At 41.8% G+C, this 22,152-nt stretch overlaps 1 protein-coding gene across 3 annotated transcripts in view; it reads left to right on the forward strand.

Annotated features, from left to right (window-relative positions):
- SPAG6 (sperm associated antigen 6) overlaps positions 1–22,152 on the forward strand; it is a 149,350-nt gene that overhangs the window by 40,811 nt on the left and 86,387 nt on the right. For 2 of the 3 annotated variants that reach the window (XM_044293912.1, XM_044293911.1), the window contains exon 3: positions 13,937–14,103. In XM_044293912.1, coding sequence (XP_044149847.1) covers positions 13,937–14,103 — 167 coding nt within the window. Of the gene's footprint in view, positions 1–8,601; positions 8,753–13,936; positions 14,104–22,152 lie in introns of those variants that run through there. The other variant, XM_044293913.1, reaches the window with a different exon arrangement.

Here is a 22,152-nt window from a genome sequence, read left to right on the forward strand (position 1 = left end):
GCGGTAATAATCTGTGTGGCGTAGCGGTTGGTTTCTGCCACAACTAGGTCATAGAGATCCGCGGTGAAGAACAGTTAAAAAAAACCGAGCTGTCTCCACGCGAACTCCAGACTGGGCGGTAAAAGGGGGCAATACGGGTGCGGGGGAAGCGGGGGAGTGCCAATTAGGATTTGCCAGCACCTCTGGGAGACTAAGGGTTCTACGGGCCTGTGAACGGGGTGGCTGCGACGGGGGAGTTATTGCACGTGCCACCGTACCAGCTTGAACTGCCCTTCTAGTGCTCGCCACTTCCAGGGAATACGGCAGTGCTGGTAGAAGGTCCAGGATGTGCTGCGCTGCTTGTGTATGCCGCACCATAAACAAGATCAGCGCTAGCACCACTCTGCTGCAAATGAGGCTCATCATGCGGGGTATGCAGAACCCTGACATGGGATCGGGTACGCCTGACCGTAGCAGGGACCTCAACCTCGTCATCTTCGCTAGCGGTTAGAGTGCCACTGCTGTCTACAGGTTCATATTCTGAACTGCTGGATTCAGCGGGTAAGGCGTCCCCATCGCTTTCATCCATCATGGCCAGAATCCTGTAGGCCTCTTCAGCGGAATACCCCTTGTTTGACATTTTTGGCTCACTTAATTTAGGGGGTATTCCTCTGAGACTACCCAGGAAAAAGAGCAAACCTGCCTAGTAAAAAGGAGTGCTTGTGAAGTAAAGCTGCGATCGCTAATAAAGATCCAAAAAGCTCAAAAGTGATCTTTATAGCGGCGCAGCAATTTTACGGTGTTTTTGCAGTGATCAGAGAGAAAAAAATGTTTTGGTCACTGCGGTGGGGCAGACTGAACGCAAGTGTGCGCACAAGATCAGGCCTGATCGGGCGAACACTGCGCTTTTTGTAGAGCCTAAGGTGACCCTAATGTACTTATATAGATCTGATTGCGATCAGTCTTGATCACTTACAGATACTATATAGTACTAGTGCTGATTAGCGTCAGCGATGACGCTAATTAGCCACTAATCGGTGAGTGCGGTGGGCTGGGCGCTAACTACTTAGCAAGTAGCTAACTACCTGGCGGTGATGAGGGACCCTTACAGGGGGGTTATCAGGGAGTCTAATATGGGTGATAAGGTGCTAAATAAGGGGTTAATAAGTGACGGGGTAATGTGTATGTGTGGTGATTGGTGCTACTTACAGAGCTGCCTGTGTCCTCTGGTGGTCGATCCAAGCAAAAGGGACCACCAGAGGAGCAGGTAGCAGGTATATCAGACGCTATTTTCAAAATAGCTTCTGACATACCTCTTTGATTGATTTGGTCATTTCAAAAATCCACAGCCTGCCAGCCAATGATCGTGTCCAGCAGGCTGCAGATGAACTTGTGAACTGCGCGACCCTTTGAGCGCGTGTTCACAGGAAATCTCGGCTCACGTGAGATGACGCCGATCGGCGTTAGTGTGACCTGGGAGCGCTGCCGCAATCGCGCCTTTCGGCATTAGCGAGACGGGAGGTGGTTAATAGCTTCATGCATTCCCCATGTAGTAATCCTGGAGCATCTATTCTAATGGCTCTGTTGTGCCATTCCTTTATTAATTCTACTAGAAATGTATGAATGAATTGCTAGCAGTCTGCAGTAAGGGAACAGAGGGTTGGTAACCAGTTGGGGGGTGTACCTGCACAGACTCGCTCTATCCAATCAGTGCTGCCATTTTCATACTGTTACCACCCCTCTGTGCCCTTACTGCAGACTGCTAGCAATTCATTCATAACTTCTAGTAGAAATAATAAAGGAATGGCACCACATAGAGACATAAGACTAGATGTTCCAGAGTAATTACACAGGGAATGCATGAAGCTATTAAAACAAGCATGTCGGGAGAGGTAAAAGGTCCTCTTTTTGTGACCATTCCATGTTTTGTTTTTAAATAGAAAAAAAATGGCCGAAATATTTTTCTGGATATATATAATTTATAATATTTTTTTTCTTAAGTCACTCCAACTGTTTTGACCCCCTGCTGATCAGCTGTTTGTAGAGGAGGCGGCGCTCTATGCAAGCGCTGCTTTCTGTTCATTACACTGCCCATCATCTCGGAAGTTTTGACGGGGCAGTGTAATGAAAAGTGCTTACTCTATTCACTTGAATAGAGTGAGTACTTGTAATTACGCTATGGTCCTGTGACAGGGGTCAGAAGATCTAAGAGATTGGCTGCACATTATGTGATCTGACAGCCTCTCTGGTTTCACTTGCTTCTGTGTTGTTGCTGGGTATGACCACACCTCTGGTCTCTATTTAGTCTGGCCTCACCCATCATGCTATGTGGTTGATAACTCCTTTTGGATGTTGGAAGTGCTGGTGTTGGTTCTCCTTTGAGTTTCTGCTCGTCCGCATACTTTGGAGTTGTGTCTCTATTTTTTTGTTTGTTGCTTTCCCTTACCTTTTGGTAATAGGCCTGAGGGAGTCTTCTGTTCCTTCAGCTGGGAAGGAACAGGTCATCTCTTGTCCTGACACTATTTCCAGGACACTTTAGGGTCAGATAGGGCCCTAGGTTCCAGCGTATGAACATTCCTACCATCAAGGTCTGTTCATACCGATAGTAGTCAGGGCTCGGTTTAGAGATTCACTAGGTGTGACCTTTTCCCCTTTTCTTAGTTTCCAGGCCTAGTACCTTTTCCCTTCCCTCTTGTGTTCGGTGTGGAGTTCTCTACTCACACCATGCCGTGACAGGTACTGCACTAGAGGAGAGAACGCGTAGTGTAATGAACGGGAAGCAGCGCTCACATGGAGTGGGGTGGGGTTGCCAGGTGTTGGACTGACCCGCCGATCAGATATTGATGACCTATCCTGAGGATAGGTCATCAATATATGGTGCTGCACAACCCCTTTAACTTCCACTGTTTGTTAATTGAGCACAGTAGAGAGTCTCACTTAACACTCTGTCAGACCAGGGAGGAGCGACAATAGACTTGTCGCTAAGTCAGTCATTCCCGTCCTCTACCTTCTATTCTCAGGTTAGATGTTGGGAGTTGGCTTGGCTGGAATTGTCAAGCTGATTGGACATAGTCAGAGGCGCCATACACAACCAGAAGAGGATGAAAATTTCGTTTTTAGTTTGAGACAATGCGTTTCGGGGTACGTGGGACCCCTTTAAAGTACGTGTCTTTGCAGCACAGCCAGGATCGTGCCCTGGAACAGCTTAGCTTTGCCAGAGACACAGACTTGATAAAGGGGTCCCACGTACCCCAAAACGCATTGTCTCAAACTAACAAACAAAAACTGATTTTATTGGACATCCTCTTCTGGTTGTGTATTGCACCTCTGACTATTTCTAATCAGCTCGACAATTCCCGTCAAGCCAACTCTGAACATCTAATCTGACCCCACTGGCGGTTGGGCTCCTGCCTTAAGGGTTTTTTATAATTCCGGCTGCACTGACCAGCGACTCTTTCCTTCACTTTCACTGGCGTTGTGCCCAGGATAGCACAATCAAAACAGGTGAGCACATTACATCCTGGGCCGTTTTTTCCAGTCCGTATACGGAACCATTCATTTCAATGGTTCCGCAAAAAAAAAACTGAATGTGTTCCGTATGCATTCCATTTCCGTTTTTCCGTTCCGTTCTTTTAAAATATAGAACATGTCCTATTATGGCACGCAAATAACGTTCTGTGGCTCCATTCAAGTCAATCTGTCCACAAAAAGATCGAAACACATACGGAAATGCTTCCGCATGTCTTCCGTATCCATTTCGTTTTTGTGGAACCATCTATTGAAAATTTTATGCCCAGCCCAATTTTTTCGATGTAATTACTGTGTATGCCATACGGAAAAAACAGAACCATAACGGATTCGGGGAAAAACGGCCCGCAAAACACTGAAAAAGCCATACGGTCGTGTGAAAGAGGCCTAAGCCACACATTGTTGTTCTATTCTCAGGAGGATTATCTTGCAGATAAACCCTTCACTGTGCCTGAAATTGAGAACTTTCTTCACTCTTTGACTGTTACAGAAGGACAGCATTTGTGTTTATTTTTCATTGGCATAATATTGTTTAAATTCTAAAAAAAAGTTTAATAAAAAAAACTAATTACAAAAAATGTTTTTTTTAAATATATATTTAGTTAAAAAAATACACCTTTTTGATGGAAGCAGCCCTTTAATCACCTGCTGTTTGAGAATAGTTAATCCTAATCAGTGCAAGTTATAGGAACCATAGTTAATCATGGTGTAGGGGGTATTGAGGTTAATGATCCCTACTTAACCTCTTAAGGGCATTGTCTCACATCAGCAAATAGCATTTATCATGTAGAGAAAGTTAATACAAGTCACTTACTAATGTATTGTGATTGTCCGTATTGCCTCCTTTGCTGGCTGGATTCATTTTTCCATCACATTATACACTGCTTATATCCAGGTTTTATGATCACCCTGCAATCCAGCAATGGTGGTCATGCTTGTGCGCTGTAGGAGCCACAAGAGAGGCCAGCGCCTTTACTTGTAGTGTTCAAGAATGGCCGCCTCTTCTGGATTGCAGAGTGGTCGTAAACCCTGGCCATGGAAAAATTAATCATGCCAGCAAAGGAGGCAATATGGACAATCACAATACATTAGTAAGTGCATTGTACTAACTTTCTCTACATGATACCTGCCATTTGCTGAAGTGATGCAACCCCTTTAACGACCGCCCGCTGTCTTTTGACGGCTGAAGGTGCAGGTCCTCCTTGTGGCGCCTCTGCAGTTGAGGGGTTTAAAGGCTCCCAGAGCACTCCTGCACTAAGAACCCGCTGTTACTAATTGCCTTAGTTCCTAGAGCCGCCTACTGCTTCACAGCTGAAGTCGGATCAAGCTCTGAACCCACTGTTAACCCTTTTATCAAACTGTGGTCCATGAAGGACCCCAGAGATGTCTGCACTGTAAGCCTGCTGTTGGGGTACACTAGTGGTACTATAACAGCAACTTGTCATATTGACACAGAGCTTAAAGGGGTTGTCCCATGATTAATGTACCTCACATGGTTCCAGAGATCTCCTCATTCATTGCTCTGCTAGATTTATGTTAAGCTGGCAGCTCAGGAAACAGTTGAAGGATAAATCTGAGCATGTGCGGCCTTCTCAGTGAGCAGGACAAAGAAATAAGAAAAAAAAACAGCAGGTGGCGCTATACAGATACATTTTATTGAAGAATTCAGTGGCTAGACACAATTTTTAATTACATGTAATTACAAAAGTATTCAGATCCGGGTGCTGGTTTGAAAACTAGAATATTTTTTGTGGCACAACCCCTTTAACCACTACCCGACCGCCTAACGCAAGATTTCCTGTGAACGCGCGCACACAGGAGCGCGCGTTCACAGGATCGGATCATTCGCTGGCAGGCTGTAGATGCGTTTTTTTTTTTTTAACCCTTGAAAGGTATATCAGACACTGTTTTGTTAACAGTGTCTGATATACCTGCTACCTGGTCTTCTGGTGGTCCCTTTTGCTTGGATCGACCACCAGAGGACACAGGCAGCTCTGTAATAAGTAGCACCACACTACACTACACCCCCCCCCCCCCCCCGTCACTTATTAACCCCTGATCACCCCCCTGTTAGGCTCCATTCAGACGTCTGTATGTGTTTTGCGGATCCGCGGACACCGCGCATCTGCAAAACACTGACACCAGCAATGGGCTTTCCGCATTTTGCGGATCTGCACATTGCCAGAACTATATAGAAAATGCCTTTTTCTTGTCCGCAATTGTGGACAAGAATAGGACATGTTCTATAGGCTCTACAAAAAAACGCAGTGTTCGCCCGATCAGGCCTGATCTTGTGCGCACACTTGCGTTCAGTCCGCCCCACTGCAGTGACAGAATTATTTTTTTCTGATCACTGCAAAAACACTGTAAAATCGCTGCGGCGCTATAAAGATCACTTTTGAGGGGCATGGCGAGTTCATAGAATATTTATTTATTTTTATTTTTTGGCACAAGTTAGTGGAATTTTTTTTTTTTAGTTTAGTTTTTTCTTACAAAGTCTCATATTCCACTAACTTGTGACAAAAAATTAAATCTCGCATGAACTCACCATACCCCTCATGGAATCCAAATGCGTAAACATTTTTAGACATTTATATTCCAGACTAAAATGCCAGGGCAGTATAAATACCCCATAAGTGACCCCATTTTGGAAAGAAGACACCCCAAGGTATTCCGTGAGGGGCATGGCGAGTTCCTAGAATATTTTTTTTATTTTATTTTTTGCCACAAGTTAGCGGAAAATTTTGTTTTGTTTTTTCTTTTTTTTGTTTTGTTTTTTTTCTCTTACAAAATCATTTTCCGCTAACTTGTTCCCAAAAAAATAATATTGGGGTGTCTTCTTTCCAAAATGGGGTCACATGTGGGGTATTTATACTGCCCTGATATTTTAGGGGCCCTAAAGCGTGGAATCCAAATGCCTAAAAATGCCCTTCTAAAAGGTACTCATTGGGATTTGGGCCCCTTTGCGCACCTAGGCTGCAAAAAAGTGTCACATGTGGTATCGCCGTACTCGGGAGAAGTTGGGCAATGTGTTTCGGGGTGTATTTTTACATATACCCATGCTGGGTGAGATGAATATCTTTGTAAATGACAACTTTGTATAAACAAATGGGAAAAGTTGTCTTTTACAGAGATATTTATCTCACCCAGCATGGGTATATGTAAAAATACTCCCCAAAACACATTGCCCTACTTCTCCTGAGTACGGCGATACCACATGTGTGACACTTTTTTTTGCAGCCTAGGTGGGCAAAGGGGCCCAAATTCCAATGAGTACCTTTTAGGAGGGCATTTTTAGGCATTTGGATTCCACGCTTTAGGGCCCCTAAAATATCAGGGCAGTATAAATACCCCACATGTGACCCCATTTTGGAAAGAAGACACCCCAAGGTATTCTGTGAGGGGTATGGTGAGTTCATGTAAAATTTTCTATTTTGTCACAAGTTAGTGGAATATGAGACTTTTTGTAAGAAAAAAATAAATAAAAAAAAAGTATCATTTTTTTTCCGCTAACTTGTGACAAAAAAAAACTTCCATGAACTCACTATGCCCATCAGCGAATACCTTAGGGTATCTACTTTCCGAAATGGGGTCATTTGTGGGGTGTTTCTACTGTCTGGGCATTGTAGAACCTCAGGAAACATGACAGGTGCTCAGAAAGTCAAAGTGCGTAAATTCACATTTTTGCACCATAGTTTGTAAACGCTATAACTTTTACCCAAACCAATAAATATACACTTATTGCATTTTTTTTTTAATCAAAGACATGTAGAACAATAAATTCAGAGAAACATTTATATAGAAATGTAGTTTTAATTGAAAAAATTTACAACAAAGTGAAAAATTTCATTTTTTGGCAAAAATTTCGGTCAATTTTGATTAATATCAAAAAAAGTAAAAATGTCAGCAGCAATGAAATACCACCAAATGAAAGCTCTATTAGTGAGAAGAAAAGGAGGTAAAATTTATTTGGGTGGCAAGTTGTATGACCGAGCGATAAACGGTGAAAGTAGTGTAGTGCAGAAGTGTAAAAAGTGGTCTGGTCATTAAGGGGGTTTAAGCTAGGGGGGCTGAGGTGGTTAATGTATTAGCTTGCAAGAATATAGTATATATATTATAATACATTATAAATATGAAATAAAGTTATGTTAAATCTTAAAATGGGATTTAAAAAATATCATAAATAATATACTGATAATACAAAAAAAAATTCAAATAAAGCATCCTCCACAGAAAACAAAATACATAAATTGTCATTAGTTATTGTAAAAAATACATTTTAAAAATGTCTGTTTGCTGTGGGGTCCCTGTGTTCTATGTATGCCACGGTTTAGAGTACTCAGAGATATTTCTATTAACGGAAATCTGACAACTTTCTAAGCAAAAGACGATTCAGATCTATGTCCATATACTGAGAAGGCCGGTTCGGAGTTTCAGTAAGGTCTCGTGCAAACGGCCATATGTATTTTGCATGCCGCCAAAAAACCCGATGACATCCTTATTGCATCTGTTTTTTTTTTTTTTTGTGGATCCATTGTAACAATGCCTGTCCTTGTCCGCGAGTCAGGAATAGGACATGTTCAATATTTTTTGCAGAACGGATATGCACACGGAGTAATTTCCCTTTTTTTTTTTTTTTTTGTTTCAAGCCCCATTTGAAGTGAACCTGTAAAAAAAACTAAACGGAAAAATAATACATTCGCGTGCATGAGCCCTAAGTGAAATCTCTGAGCAGTGTCAAAGGGGTTTGACTATTCAACACAGCCCTGTCATTCTGGAAATCTGTTGTGGTCTGAGATCACACACTTCACCTGTGTGATCTTCATAGATTTATCTGAGATGTATGAAAAGGTCATTCTGGGTGGATTTCCCCACTAACTAGCGCTGAATGACACAGTCCAGATATTTATGGGCAGAGACATATCCATCCATGCAGGGCTCCGATGCCGTACACCGGGAGGGAGCGCTGGCTGCCAGCAGAGGCCTACGATGGGAGCGCGGCTCTCCTCTCCTGGTAAGCTGTTTCCGCAGACTGTGCACATTGTGGCCGTTTACAAGGAAGCTGATCTATTGAGCTGCGAGGAGGAGAGAGGCCGCTCGCTCTAAAGAGGCAGCTGTTCCTTTCAGCTATGTGGCAATTGCTGCATCCACTTTACTCGCAGCATTGAAACCTTCATTTTAAAGAGTTCAGTGCAGGCAATTCCATGCGCCTGGATCCTGGACAGCCCAATAAATCAAGCCAGTGGTAAGGTCACGCAGGATATTTTGGTTGTGCTCTCTCTCAGGCAAACAGCACTTGCCATCAGTCAGAAAGAGGAAGTGAATTCATCGCTGTATTTTTGAGGCATGCAAATCTGAGGTCTGTTTTGAAGGCCGTTTATTTTATTTTTTATAGAAAATGACAATGAAAACCACCTAATAAACAGATATCCACGGTGAGATCTTCTAGTGTTTGCAATTTAGTGGGCAGGTGAATTATACGTCGCTCTACCCCCTCCTTACACCATGCTGAAAGGCCTTTCTGGCGCCTCTGACATATAACGGCATGAATAGCGCACTCTAACGCTGCGTTCACATCTCCATTTCTGAGATTCGGCTGTCTCGTCTGAAAAACTTGCATGGAAGGTGTTTTGTCTGGCTGAAACCCGACATTTATTCTGACAATTGGCAGTGATGTAGAGGATCCGGCAGACTGCTCTGTGCCGGCACAGCCTGCCGCATTTCCGAGATGTGAACAAAGCCGTACGGAAGAGAGTCTGAGTCTGTCTGTGTGGTCAGATGAGAGGAGAAAACACTGGTGGCAGTCGGGGTACAGGCACACGGTCAGGTTTCTGCGTTCAGTTTTGGAGGCCAAAATCAGGAGTAGATTATAAAAGGGTTAATATACAGAACAGATGCGACTAATCTTATTTTTCAATTCACTTCTGGTTTCTGCTTCCAAAACTGCATACGGAAACCTGACCGTGTGGCCGTATCCGAACAGTCAAGCATTGGTCAAGGGCTGGAGTTTAACCTGCTGTATGCCACCGATTCTGATGTCATTAGTATCCATGACCATGTATGATTTCATGCCCCAGTAGTATGTATGTAGTAGTATTATTATTATTATTAGAATAATAATAATGTCACTGTAAAGTCATTCCATTATGTGCTAGATTTTGCAAAGGACCTGTCGCCTCCCTTGACATGTCTTTTCTTTAAAACTGTGCATTGTCATTCCTCTGTTATTCCTACCGGAAGTGTGTTAGCATGTTACAACAAGATATTACCATTCCCCTTTTGCAGTGTCATTTGACGCCCCACTGACTAGGGAACTGGTAACGCCTAGTTATTCTATTTGTTCATATGTTCTTGGGAGGAATCGCAGAGGAACAGCACAACACAGAGTTTGTCTTGCAGAAATGCAAGTAGTTACCAAAAACAGACATCTCAGGAGAAGTGATGAGCCCTTTTTCTTGACCGCCATATTATTACATAGGTACCTGGTTACATAGCTTTAATAAAAAAAGACACAGGTCCATCAGGCTCAACCTTTCCCAATCAATTATACAGCATCAGTTGTTGGCTTCGTTAGAACTGTCGATGCCATATTAGATAAGAGTTTCTTACGGCCTCCTGGGGTAGGGCATTTCATGGTTTCACTGCTTTAACTGTAAAGAATCCTTTCCTACTTGTAAGCAGCTTAGGTTGATTTCACACTTCAGTCATTTGGTCAGTGATTGTGAGCCAAAACCAGTAGAGAGGCCTACACAGAGATCAGGTATAATGGAAAGGTCTGCAGCTGTTTTGTGCTTTTGACCCGCACCCGGTTTTGGCTCACAATTAAAGCGGAACAAATTATTCATAAATTAGTTTTGGCTGCTTCACCAAATAAAAAAAAAATAAAAATTGACAAATTACTTAGACACAAAGTGCATATCTTTTTAAGTAGTGAGTGCAATGACAGTGAGCCTCGATTGAACCGCCCCCCCCGTCATTGTACCCCTCAGATGGCGCGTTCATGCGTGATCACGGCATCTGATATAAACAATAGAGTGTTACATTTTTAAACAAAAAATTAATCGTACCTGATCCATTTGCTTGCGACGGGACGGAAGCTACTATCTTGCTTGAAGATCTGGCGTGAAATCGTGATCACGCACGGTATTTCATGCAAGATGGTGGCAGCTGGCCTGTCACAAGAAAATGGATCCAGGTAAGTATGATTTATTATTTTTTTTAACACTGTTTCAAGTTAAATCGATTCTCTACCACGAAGCACGAGGAAAATCGGCTTTGCAGTGAATCGAATTTATCCTGAAATTTTGATCGAAGTCCACTTTGTGGATTTTGATTCGCTCAACACTAGTCACAATAAATGATGGAAATAACTGAAGTGTGAACCGGGCCTTAGGCAGGGTGCTGAATCTCCTTAGAGTCCAGTCCTGTAAACTAATATGCAAAGAGGGATCTCCTAAGTCAGGGGGCCAATAGGTGGCACTGGTGAGATGGTTCTACTTCTTGGGAAATACTTCTTTGCATATTCTTACTTGCAACAAAAAAAATCCTGTGGCAATTCTTTGTATTGACCAGACATATACACGGAAGTGCAATCACCTCTAAGGAGTCTTTATTTTTTATTTTTCAAGCTGTACAAAACTGATTATTTTTAAACCTCTCATTATCAGAGAACTTTCATCCCATTTAATAATCTGGTCGCCCATCTCTGAACCCTTGCCAGCTCTCCTATATCCTTTATAGCATGTGTAGCCCAAAACTGAATCCCATATTTAAGATGTGGCCTTACCAGGGATTAATAAAAGGCTAATATTACATTGGGATCACAGGTTTTTGTTTCTCTTTTTATACACTTAAAATAGGCCTGCACAATATATCGCCAAAGCAATCGCAATTAATCGCCATATCGCAATCGCCAATTGGCCGACCCAAAAATGCTGCAATTATATTACCATATTTTTCGCTTTATAAGACAAACCCCCCCCCCCCCAAAGTGGGGGGGAAAATGGCAGTGCGCCTTATAAAGCGTGGTATTAAGAAAATGGCAAGTTTTGTATTTTGTAATTTTGCAGTAATGCAAATATGTTATTTAATTTAGTAAAAGATGTTTTATTTTGAAAAACACTGTGCATTTCAGTTCTTGAGTTAAGCATAACTACATTTCAGCATTATCAGTAATTTGTGTGTGCTTTTGCCTTGAAAATCCAAGCAAATAGACCTCTAGCACAATTCCCTTTAAAATATTGCATCGCGTACCGTTATCGCAATTTTTAGGGCCCTAATCGCAATCGCACAAAATTCCCATATCGTGCAGCCCTAACTTAAAATCTTATTTGCTTTCGCAGCTGCTTGACATTGAGTACTGCTGCTTAGCTCAGGTGTACTTGTAACCAGGATGCCTAAGAATATAGAATAATGTATTAGTATTGGAGGCATTGTGTAATCTTCAGAAGAGGCAGTTCTCATAAATACATACTATTGTGTGTGTGTATAAAATATATATATATATATGAATTATTACTTTGGGCTATTTTTAGGTTTTTAACATTAATTTAAAAAAAATATTATTTCTTTGCCATAGCACACAACAATTTTTTTTATTTATTTTATTTATATATATTTTTTTTTCAATATACGGTAACAAGCTCTCCAAAATGTGAAAAAATAAAAAACTGCCAGATGTACGGTAAAACCTATATATTTGTTTCCTGGCAGCAGCATATATGGGACTTGTTGGAGCTGAGTCACCCATGTTCCTGCCACTGGAACTTGACTGTACGACATGAAGTCTGTAAATGTTGTACTTGTATCCCCCCCCCTTAACCAGCCCCAGATGTTCTCCGTTTTGCTCACACTCTGCGTTTCTGTAATGTGGTGCATTATTGAAAATAAAACATTTGACAGATTTGTGTATCGGTGAAATCTAGGAGCAAAATGGAAGCAAGGGAATTCCATCTAGAAGGAGCGTAGGGGACTAATTTGATCCAGCTTTTCGGATATTTGGAAAGTGTCAAAAAGAAAAAATATAGGGGGTTCTGGCACAATTTTTTTTCAATTTTTTTCAGCTGGATTTAGTATATAATCCCTGCTGTTATTTGTAGATCATGTCAATTTTAAGGGGTTTTGTTTAGTCCTGTACAACGTTTTATTTCTCCTTATTATTGGATTAGGAGCAGTTTAGGCACTGGATGGTTGGGAATGTTTGGCAAACAGTCTCTCAAAAAACGTAAAATTCTAAATTTTTAGGCAGCATGGGTAAATCTGCCCCGTTATGCTGACAGTCTCAGGCTGGATGATACATATGGTGCACGGCTAGAAACTTTTGTCTAACTAATACAGCCAATTGGTTGTCTTACTTTACAGAATAATTTGGCATTTTGTCACCAGAGTAGACCTGCTCTGCACTTAAAGAGGAACTGTCTTTTCTCCTGACATGTCTGTTTTAGTATCTATTTGCATTCTCTATGTAATAACAATTCTTGAGCTAGAATGAATTGCTAGCAGTTTGCAATGAAGGTCCAGATGGGTGTTACCAGTTGGGGTTGTGTCTCTGCACAGTCTGACACTGGCAGCACTGATTAGACAGTGTCACAGTATGAACAGGGCAGGTTTTCAGCCATTAAATAAAAAAAGAAAAAAGCCATTCATGGACTACAAGCAGAATTATTTTAAGTGAGGAGGAATTGAAGCACCAAGTATATTATAACACTGAATAACGTTATGCCATGATTACAGGGGTTGTCCAACCAATTTAGCGTTTTACTCCCATTACTTTTTATTCCCCACAAAAAACGTGATCGCTTAGCCAATCACTTCGAGGAGGACTTGGGAATGTTGCAACGGGAGTATAATTTCTTGTATTTTGTACCATTCTGAGCTTATCTTTATTTTTATGTCATTTAAAAACAAAAAATCCTACCTTTTTTGATACCAAACACCTTGAGGGAAAAAAGTCATTATTTTGGGAATTATTACACTGCATTCACATGACCGTATCAATTTTGCAGTCTGCATGATACGAATACCGGCCATGGGCGTCCTCCACTTTTCGCGAACCACATTATCGAAATGCCTATTCCTGCCTGTAAAATGGACAAAAATGGGACATGTTCTATAATCTGCCGCATGGATGCGGACAGCACACGACATCTGTGTGCTGTCATTAATTTCTACAGTGCCACAAAAAAAATACAAAGTCCACGAGAAAATACGGTCTTGTGAATGAGGCCTAAATCAGTTTTTTTTCCCCTCCCTGTTATAAATATATTATGTCATATACACTGTTCACATCAATGAGATTGACATTGACAGAGGTTGCGATCACATGATATGAAATAGCGAGGCGTCATTACAATAGGAATACTCATTTCCATGGGGAATGGGCTGTTGTCACTCCTAATTTCATGTCTTTTAATTTTCTCCTGTAACTTAGGCGTTATGTCTCTGCTGCGGCCCCTGCTCTTGGATGTGGTCCCAACTATCCAGCAGACCTCTGCTTTGGCTCTTGGGAGACTCGCCAATTATAATGATGATCTGGCAGAAGCAGTTGTTAAAGGAGACATTCTTCCACAGCTTGTGTATTCTCTCGCTGAGCAGAATGTAAGTACATTCATTACGGCGTTTTAAAGACTTTATTCTGTTGTGACATAAATTGAAATATAGCCTAGAACAATTCTTAAGAAACAAACGACCCCCTTCCAAGCACACCATGCGGTGCTGCTGGAAGGTGAGGGCATTGATGTCTCTAGACAAGGATGGCTGGGTATATTCATACAGCATTACATTGGATAATATTTTTGTATTAGTTCCCAAGGGTGAGATGGCTATCTTCCTCTAGGATATATTCACATGTGGCAGATTTGTTGCAGAAATTTCTATGACTGTCTGATTCATCTGATTGGAGCTTGCAGAAATCCATATTTTTGCCCAAAAAGTCAAGTATATGAACTGATTTTTATTCTCAGAAATTTGTACTACATATCTGCTGCATGTATATTTGCAGTGTGTTTATTAAAGGGGTTCTCCAGGAATTAAGAGAATGAAAATACTTAAATATTACTTTATTTTAAATATATTCCCAAATACATTACATTAGTTATAATGGCTTATTTTGTCTGGAGCAATCATTTGTAGAAATAAAATGGCTGTCGTCCTATTAGTACACACAGAACTTGTCCTAATCAAACAACAAGACAAGTTACTTCAGAAAATGGAGCTAAAGAGCTGCCTCATCCTCCTCTCTGCTCTGCTTGTCAGGGATTATGTTCATGAATACAGATAAGATATTCAGTTTAATCTCTTTAGGAATGGAGTTCACGAAGAGACATGAAGTACAGAGATGACAGACTGTGGTAATGTGGGGCTGTGGTAATGGAGACTGCACACAAGAGTTGCTGCTCATTACCCCCACCTCATCTCTGTACTTCATATCTACTCATGAGCTCCATTCCTACAGAAATTCAGCTGAAGATCTTATCAGCTGTATTCAGGATCATAATCCCTGACCAGCAGAGAGGGGAATGAGGCAGCTCTTTAGCTCAGTGTCCTGTCCTGTTGTGTGATTAGGACAGGTTTTGTTTGTACTAATAGCACGGTGGCCATTTTATTTCTCCTAATGATTTCTCCCCAGACAAAACAAGCCATTATAACTAATGAAAGGTATATGGGAATATATTTATAATAAAGTAATATTTAAGTATTTTCATTTTCTTAATTCCCAGAGAGGACCCCTTTAACAGGGCACTTGCATCAATTTAGTTTTATCACATATTAACAATCTGTATGTGAATATTCTATGTATTTTTATTTATTTTTATAAAACAAAGGGGTGAATATAATTTAAGTCTTTCCATGTATTCTAATTCCCGTCCTGGCTTTTTAACTTCCTCTTTGTTTGGTCTTTTAGCACAGCAAACCGTTTTTCTTTAAAGGGAACCTGTCACCACATAATGCAATGCAATCTGCGGGCAGCATGTTATAGAGCAGGAGGAGCTGAGCAAACTGATTTATATTTCTGTCAGTAAAACTTCTCATTTATACATTTATATCTTTGCCTTTTTCACTTCCTGAACAACTATCGGTACAGGAGGAAGAAGTTATCAGTGACGGACATTTTGTGGTCACAGGTCCTCTTTAACTCCATGAAATCATTACTCTGGCCAGAGCGGGAAGGGGAACCAGTGACAATTAGAACATCCCATTCTTTATCTAGACCTATCAAGAGCTGTAAAACTGTAACTCCAATTTTACATCTATTATCACAAGGATTACCCTACAGATAACCACTTTCCCTCACAGCAGCAGTAAACTGACAGTGGATAACCTATCTATATAGGAGATCTTATTATTTCTGGTGGCTACTATAGAAGGGCAAGTTTTTGGAGGAGATTTATTAAGACTGGTGTGTTTAATTTTTAGTGGCATAGTAATAATAAAAAATATAATGAAAAGGAAAAAATTGTAAGACAAATTTAATATTGAGTTTAAAAAAATATGTTTAGTAATATCTACCATATATTTCCAATAGATGGTAAGTTATAAAAATACTTTTCTCAAATTTTGTGAAACTAATTTTGCTTATTTATAACAATCTTATCTTGTCTAGAAGATGCCATAAAATAGCTATAAAAATCCATTTACTCTACCTGTTTCTATGTGTATATAAGAATGTCTCCCAATATACAGTATTTACCTCAATTTTGTGGAGTATATACATAAAAATATTTTTTGGTCAGAATGTTATATATATATATATATATATATATATATATATATATATAACCCTTGCGACACTCTTTTGACATACAGCATTCAATCAGTTAACACTACATGATGTTAAACAGCTGATCGGTAAGGGTCTCGAGTGTCGGACCCCCCCACCAATCAGGTACTGATGACCTATCCTAAGGTCAGATTTGTGGGGTTCCTACCGCTGAGGGCCCCATACCCTCTGCAGTCCCCCTGAAATGAACGTAGCGGCTGAAGCGCTGTACGCGGCTATCTCTGGAACTCCTATAGAAATGAATGGAGCGGCCGCGCTAATGTGCGTCCAGCTGCTCCGTTCATTTTAGGAGGGCTGCAGGGGGTATGAGGCCCCCGTTCTCTTGATCGGTAGGGATCCCAGTGGAGGACGCACACCGATCTCATAATTATCCTCTATCCTGTGGCTAGGGGATAACTTGAAACAGACGGAATACCCTTTTAAGGACCATTTACATGAAGCAAGTATCCTTCAGATCACAAAGACCAATCATGATGAATATAAATCATCATTGGCAGTATGGATTATTTCTGCATTATAAATGCTTCCTCGGCAGCATATTGAAGCCTAAAACTATAAGGAGAGATGTCACTTGCACTATACAAGCCTTTGGAAAAGAAGCCACCACTTGTGTGATATTAACCATTTCCTATTAATAAAGATCTCATCCTCCAGGGCTGCCGAGGCCACCCCCAGGTCTTTCTACAAGCCACCCCCAGGCCTGCCTTGAGCTTTCCCTTTCTTGGCTTCTGTCTTGGAAATACTCCCATTGTATTTAAGTGCGGCTCTGAATACTTGTGTTTGCATAAATAATTCATGTGTATATTGATGAATAGAGCCTAAATGACAGCCTGGTAGATAATAGAGATACTTAACCCCGAAGAAGGCAGCTGCTTGTTTATTTAAAACAACTATTTCCAAGATATAAAAGGTCTCTCCAAAGTTTAATGCCTGAAAACAGAATTGACTAAACTAAATTGAATTGACGTGCCCCCTCTGTACACAGAGAAATGTTTGAGATTTCATTAATTTAACCATTTCTTGTATACGAGCTGCGTCTCCTTACCAGCAAACATCTTTACTTTCTACTTTTTAAGTGTTTTTCAGGCCGTATGTAAATCAAAGTAGTCATGCGGTTCTGAAAACCCACTTTTAAAATGAAAGCTCTACAGAAGTTATGTTTGTCCTGCTGAGCTATGATCCAATGCACGGCCGCTATCCACACTATCCAGTGGATGGCGCTGTGCTGGGTAAGCTGCGAAGAGGCTGCAGTGCTCGAGGGAGCACCACAGTCTCCTGAAAGAGCTGATTGGTGGGGGTCCCGGGAGTTGAACCCCCACCAGTCACATGCTATTCTTAGGATAGATCAGCAGTATGAAACACTCAGAAAACCCCTTTAATATATCTGTCCCATTCTTGGTGATAATCGGAGGCTGACAACCTTTCCACAGGGGCACTGCGCCCATGCCCTAGTAGGACTACTAGTACTTTATTAGGACAGGCTATCAGTTGCAGATTATAATGTCCTCATTCACTGACATAGATCTTGATTTAATAAGAGTTAAAACACAAAATCTGTTAGAAAGTTCGATTTATACATGCATTAAGATTTATTTACTTAAAACCAGAAAATATCTTCAATAGCTCCTAAGATCATTTTAAAATTAAAGGAGCCCCAGGGTTGCCCAGCTCTCCACCACTCTGTCCCGGCTCCCTGGCTTTCAGCACTGGTCTTCCGGTCCCTGTCTTTCAATTTCCACTCTGAGGTATCACGTGAACCCCTCAGTGGTGGGTGTCCCCAAGTGGTACATAACCCAGCAGTGACGTGCCACTTGGGGACGCTGCTACGGCCAGTGTCCGGTCCCTCCATGCTCCCTCTCGCAACCACCATCCACCGTCTCTTAACCCATTCTATACATTTGCAGCACAACTAAGGATGCTTTTTGGGAAGGGGGTGAGATGATCAGTGTGAAGCACAGATTGACAGGTTTTGTGTACTGTGGACACCTGTGGGAAGAAGAATAAATAGGATATAAACGCAAAGTTTCATGTACACTAGAAAGTAGATGAAAGTAATTTATATGCCACGTGTTGCGACATGTAAAGCAGATATTCACCTTTACATCTAGATCGAAGCTTTATGAGATGTTGCCTTAAAGGGCTTGCCCCCCCCCCAATGTATAACTGTAATATTATCTGTAAAGAATAAATCAAGGCAACTGGACTTACTGTAGATTTCTTGAAAACGTTTCACTCGTTCTTCCAACGAGCTTTCTTAATTCTGAGTGACTGTACAAGAATTCTAGTGTAATATTAGTACATTTACTGCTGTTGGGATTCTTTTAACTTGGGCAGATAATTGTGAATCGGTCCAGGATTGGGGATAAATCCGTGTGAATAACATGTATCTACTATAGCAGGAATCACCTATAAACGAACACTGAGAATTAATAAGCTATAAAAAATGTTTGGTTGAAATACATGATTAAAACATACAATGAGAGATGACAGACAAATCGATAGTAATTGAAAGAAGTGCGGTACAACCCTGGGAGAGTTTAGTAAAAACAGGTGACATAACGATCTATATAGCAGGAACCGGCAACCTCTGGCACTCTAGCTGTTCTGAAACTACAACTCCCAAAATCCTCCTTTCACTTCTGTGGGAGTCACAAGAACAGCCGAATAAGCGTGCATGTTGGGAGGTTGCTGATGCATGCACTACAGTAAGTGTCTGTTGTGAGGTGTTCGGTACATACATGAACGGGGTAAGTAGTACATTATCCTTTTTCATTTTGTCATCACTTGAAGCACCCTGGCATTCCTGCCTGCTAGCACAAAGTCTACTGAGGACCTGAAAGGATGTTGTGTTTTATTGAAAAGAGATCAGCAGTCTTCCCCGGAGGTGTTTTTATATCATGCTGCCTCCCAGCAGGGTACAAGCACCCAGTGCCGGCCATCCCAAGGGCACGGACACCTTCAGCACCTTCTGAAATGTGTTCTCACTTGCCTCCTTGGGGCTCGGAGCTCTTGTTTTTGGCTTGGGATGTTTAGTAGCGGTCAGCCATGTTTTATTACAGTTGTGTATCTTATTTTCTTAACATCTATTCTCTATATTGCCCCTCAGTAACCTGATATAACCTGATATATTAGCTCTTGTTTTATTTTTGCAAGTAGGAAAATAACCGGAAGTTAGATGATGCATGCAAATCTGTGCAGCGGAGCATGTTGTAGAGTATTCCTGCCAAGAGTTTGTGAGAAGTGGTCTTTCTATGTTAAAGTACAGGTATCACGAAAACATCTGGAAGTCCCCACCGCAGGCCTAAATTGTGAAATTGTAGAGAGACCATGCCTGATATGAATACATATTAAAGGGGCCACCTATAACGAGTCCACATGATTATGTTTTCTCAATGCTAAAGTAATGGGCACACGGTCAGAAATGATGAATGCTTTTTTGTCGTGTGATCACATCTTCTGTGCAACACAGTATGTAAGCTGAATGGGGAACCAATGATCATAGCAATGATTGTTCATTTCCCATGCAGTGGGCATCGGGTAGGGTAAAAATAAGGGCCAATTAAAATTGGGGCTGAAATTGCCCATTGGAAATAGCCCTTATAGCCTAACATAGGTACCGTGAGCACTTAGGCCCGACCCCTAACAATGTTGAAATATTTGGTAGATCTCTACCATTTCTACTTAAAGGATGTGGGGCCTATATGGCATTGTGCACTCCAGAATCCTGCCTCCTAATTGGGAATTGCTGCAGTGGGTGCAGAGGTAGCATTCACACCTGGATCCTAGTGCCTCAGGTGGCCCAGATCTTCTCTACTGTAAATGGCACACGGTCAGGGGGGAGGCCCTGTTATAGATTTTGAATTGGCCCTCAGAAGCTGACGTTCCACCTTTTGCTCCTGATTAGCTTTTACTCTCTGTAAGAGTTTCTTTTGGCATCTTGATCTCTAAGCGCTGTCACAAAGTTATATTGATCTGATGTTAATAAATATGATCTATGGATGTAGCCGGGTCAAATAATAGCAGTAGAGCTCTCGCTCATTTTATTTCTCCATCTGGGCAGTTCTACGGTGCCTAGAGATGAGCAAAGTTTTAAAAAATGTGATCCTGCAGCTTCGCCGAAGTTTGACAAGAAATTCGAGTCGTTCCAAATTGATTCATCACAAATCTGTTAAAGCCCCATTCAGCCTATCCATCAATGGGACCGTTTTTAACGGCAGCTTAGACAGAAGTGCGCCCATCTAACGTCCGTTTAAAACTGTAATACGCTGGTGCAATACAGCCTTTTGGGTTTAAAAAATAAAAATAAAATAAAAATCACTTGCCTCATCCACTTGCTCGTGCAGAGGCAGTCCACTCCTCTCGAGTGGAAAAGGCCAGTGCTGCGCATGATGACGTCACCGCACACTCCCAGCGTGATCACGTGGTCTTTTAATGTCCGTCCTTTCTAAGGCCTCTCCAGCCGCCATTTTTGGAAAAAGGATTTGTTTTCATGAAGTGCGACGAAATTCGGTTTCATGGCAGGTCAACATTTTCCTAAACTTCGGATGCTTCGGTTCGCTCAACACTAACTATGCCTTTCTGCAGAATTAATTTAGGAAATTAACCATCTAGTACCAGATTGTTAAAAATGAACCTCTTCCACCCTGCCATGGCAGCCAAGGGATTAGCTTCCAAATTTCTGACAGGTTTATGCCAGGAGAAGACTTTACGTCTTGAGAAATACATTTTGTAACTCTCGGCGGTTCTGACGCGTTTCAACAGCTGTTTGCGCCGCACTCCTCTCCGTTACCTTCAGCTCTCAGCCCAGAGCAGGAGATTCAGTGCAGCACCGCATGCACGCCTCTGTAAACAACTCGATTAACCCATTCCCCGGTGCACCGGCCAGCTGGGAGCACTTTTGAAGGCCTTTTGGGGTTAATTTAAAGAAAATTGTCAGGATGATAAACTGCCCAGAGTCCTGCAGCACAAACACATTTAATCTGTCTCTCAGTCCCGGGGTTGCTGGACCAGAGCCAGCTTTAGCAAATAAACCTAAGTGAGTGGAAACTTTCTCAGTCTCGGTTCCGAGAACTGACGGTGAACTGTGCCCGGCTGGACGACTTTCTGCTCCCTATCCCCGAAATCAGGGCGTAAGAGGCGGACTGAACAGAGAGATCTTGTGGCAATCGTTAACCCGTTCAGTGCCTGGACACTGACGGCACAAGACTTAAGTAGTGTGACCTCACGTGCTGGTATTCTCGGCCACTTTGCACTTTTATTTCTACCAGAAGTTTACACCGTCTGTTTCTGCCGTGGTGCTGCGAGTGTGTGGTTGCAGGCAGTTTTCCACTTGTAGAGAGAGAACCCAAAGTTTCAGGCCTGGGTACTGTTTGCCTGCAGTCAGTTTGGGAAGAATTTTGCAGTGCATTTGTTCATGTTTGCTTTGTGATGAATCCAGTAGGGAAAGAAAATCTTCTGGCATGATCCTCGGCCGCCCTTTCTCAAAGAAGCATTTTGTGTACGGAGAGGAAAAATTGATTGTGTGCTCCAAAACTACAATATAAAAAATGTTGCCCTCTGAGATGGTTATGGCCTTAGGTGCAGACTGTTACTGCGGAGTTGGACACGGAGGCCATGCCGGAGACTTTTCAGCAATGGATGCATTTAGGCTATCTTCAGACAGAGCTAATTTATTTCATGGCAGCTCCCAGATGTGTGGAGTGAGTTTATTATTCCACTGGTAAACATTATTTTTCCATCATCCTCTACGAAACTAAAAAGACTTAGGCCTCGTTCACATTTTTGTGTATGCTTGATGTATGTGGAAAATCAGTCTGTGCTCCGTGTTTGGTCCGTGCGTCTGTTTTTTGCCCTCTGTGTGTCATCCG

The sequence above is a fragment of the Bufo gargarizans genome, chromosome 5 (genome assembly GCF_014858855.1).
Source record: "Bufo gargarizans isolate SCDJY-AF-19 chromosome 5, ASM1485885v1, whole genome shotgun sequence".
In the NCBI taxonomy this organism is placed as follows: domain Eukaryota; kingdom Metazoa; phylum Chordata; class Amphibia; order Anura; family Bufonidae; genus Bufo; species Bufo gargarizans.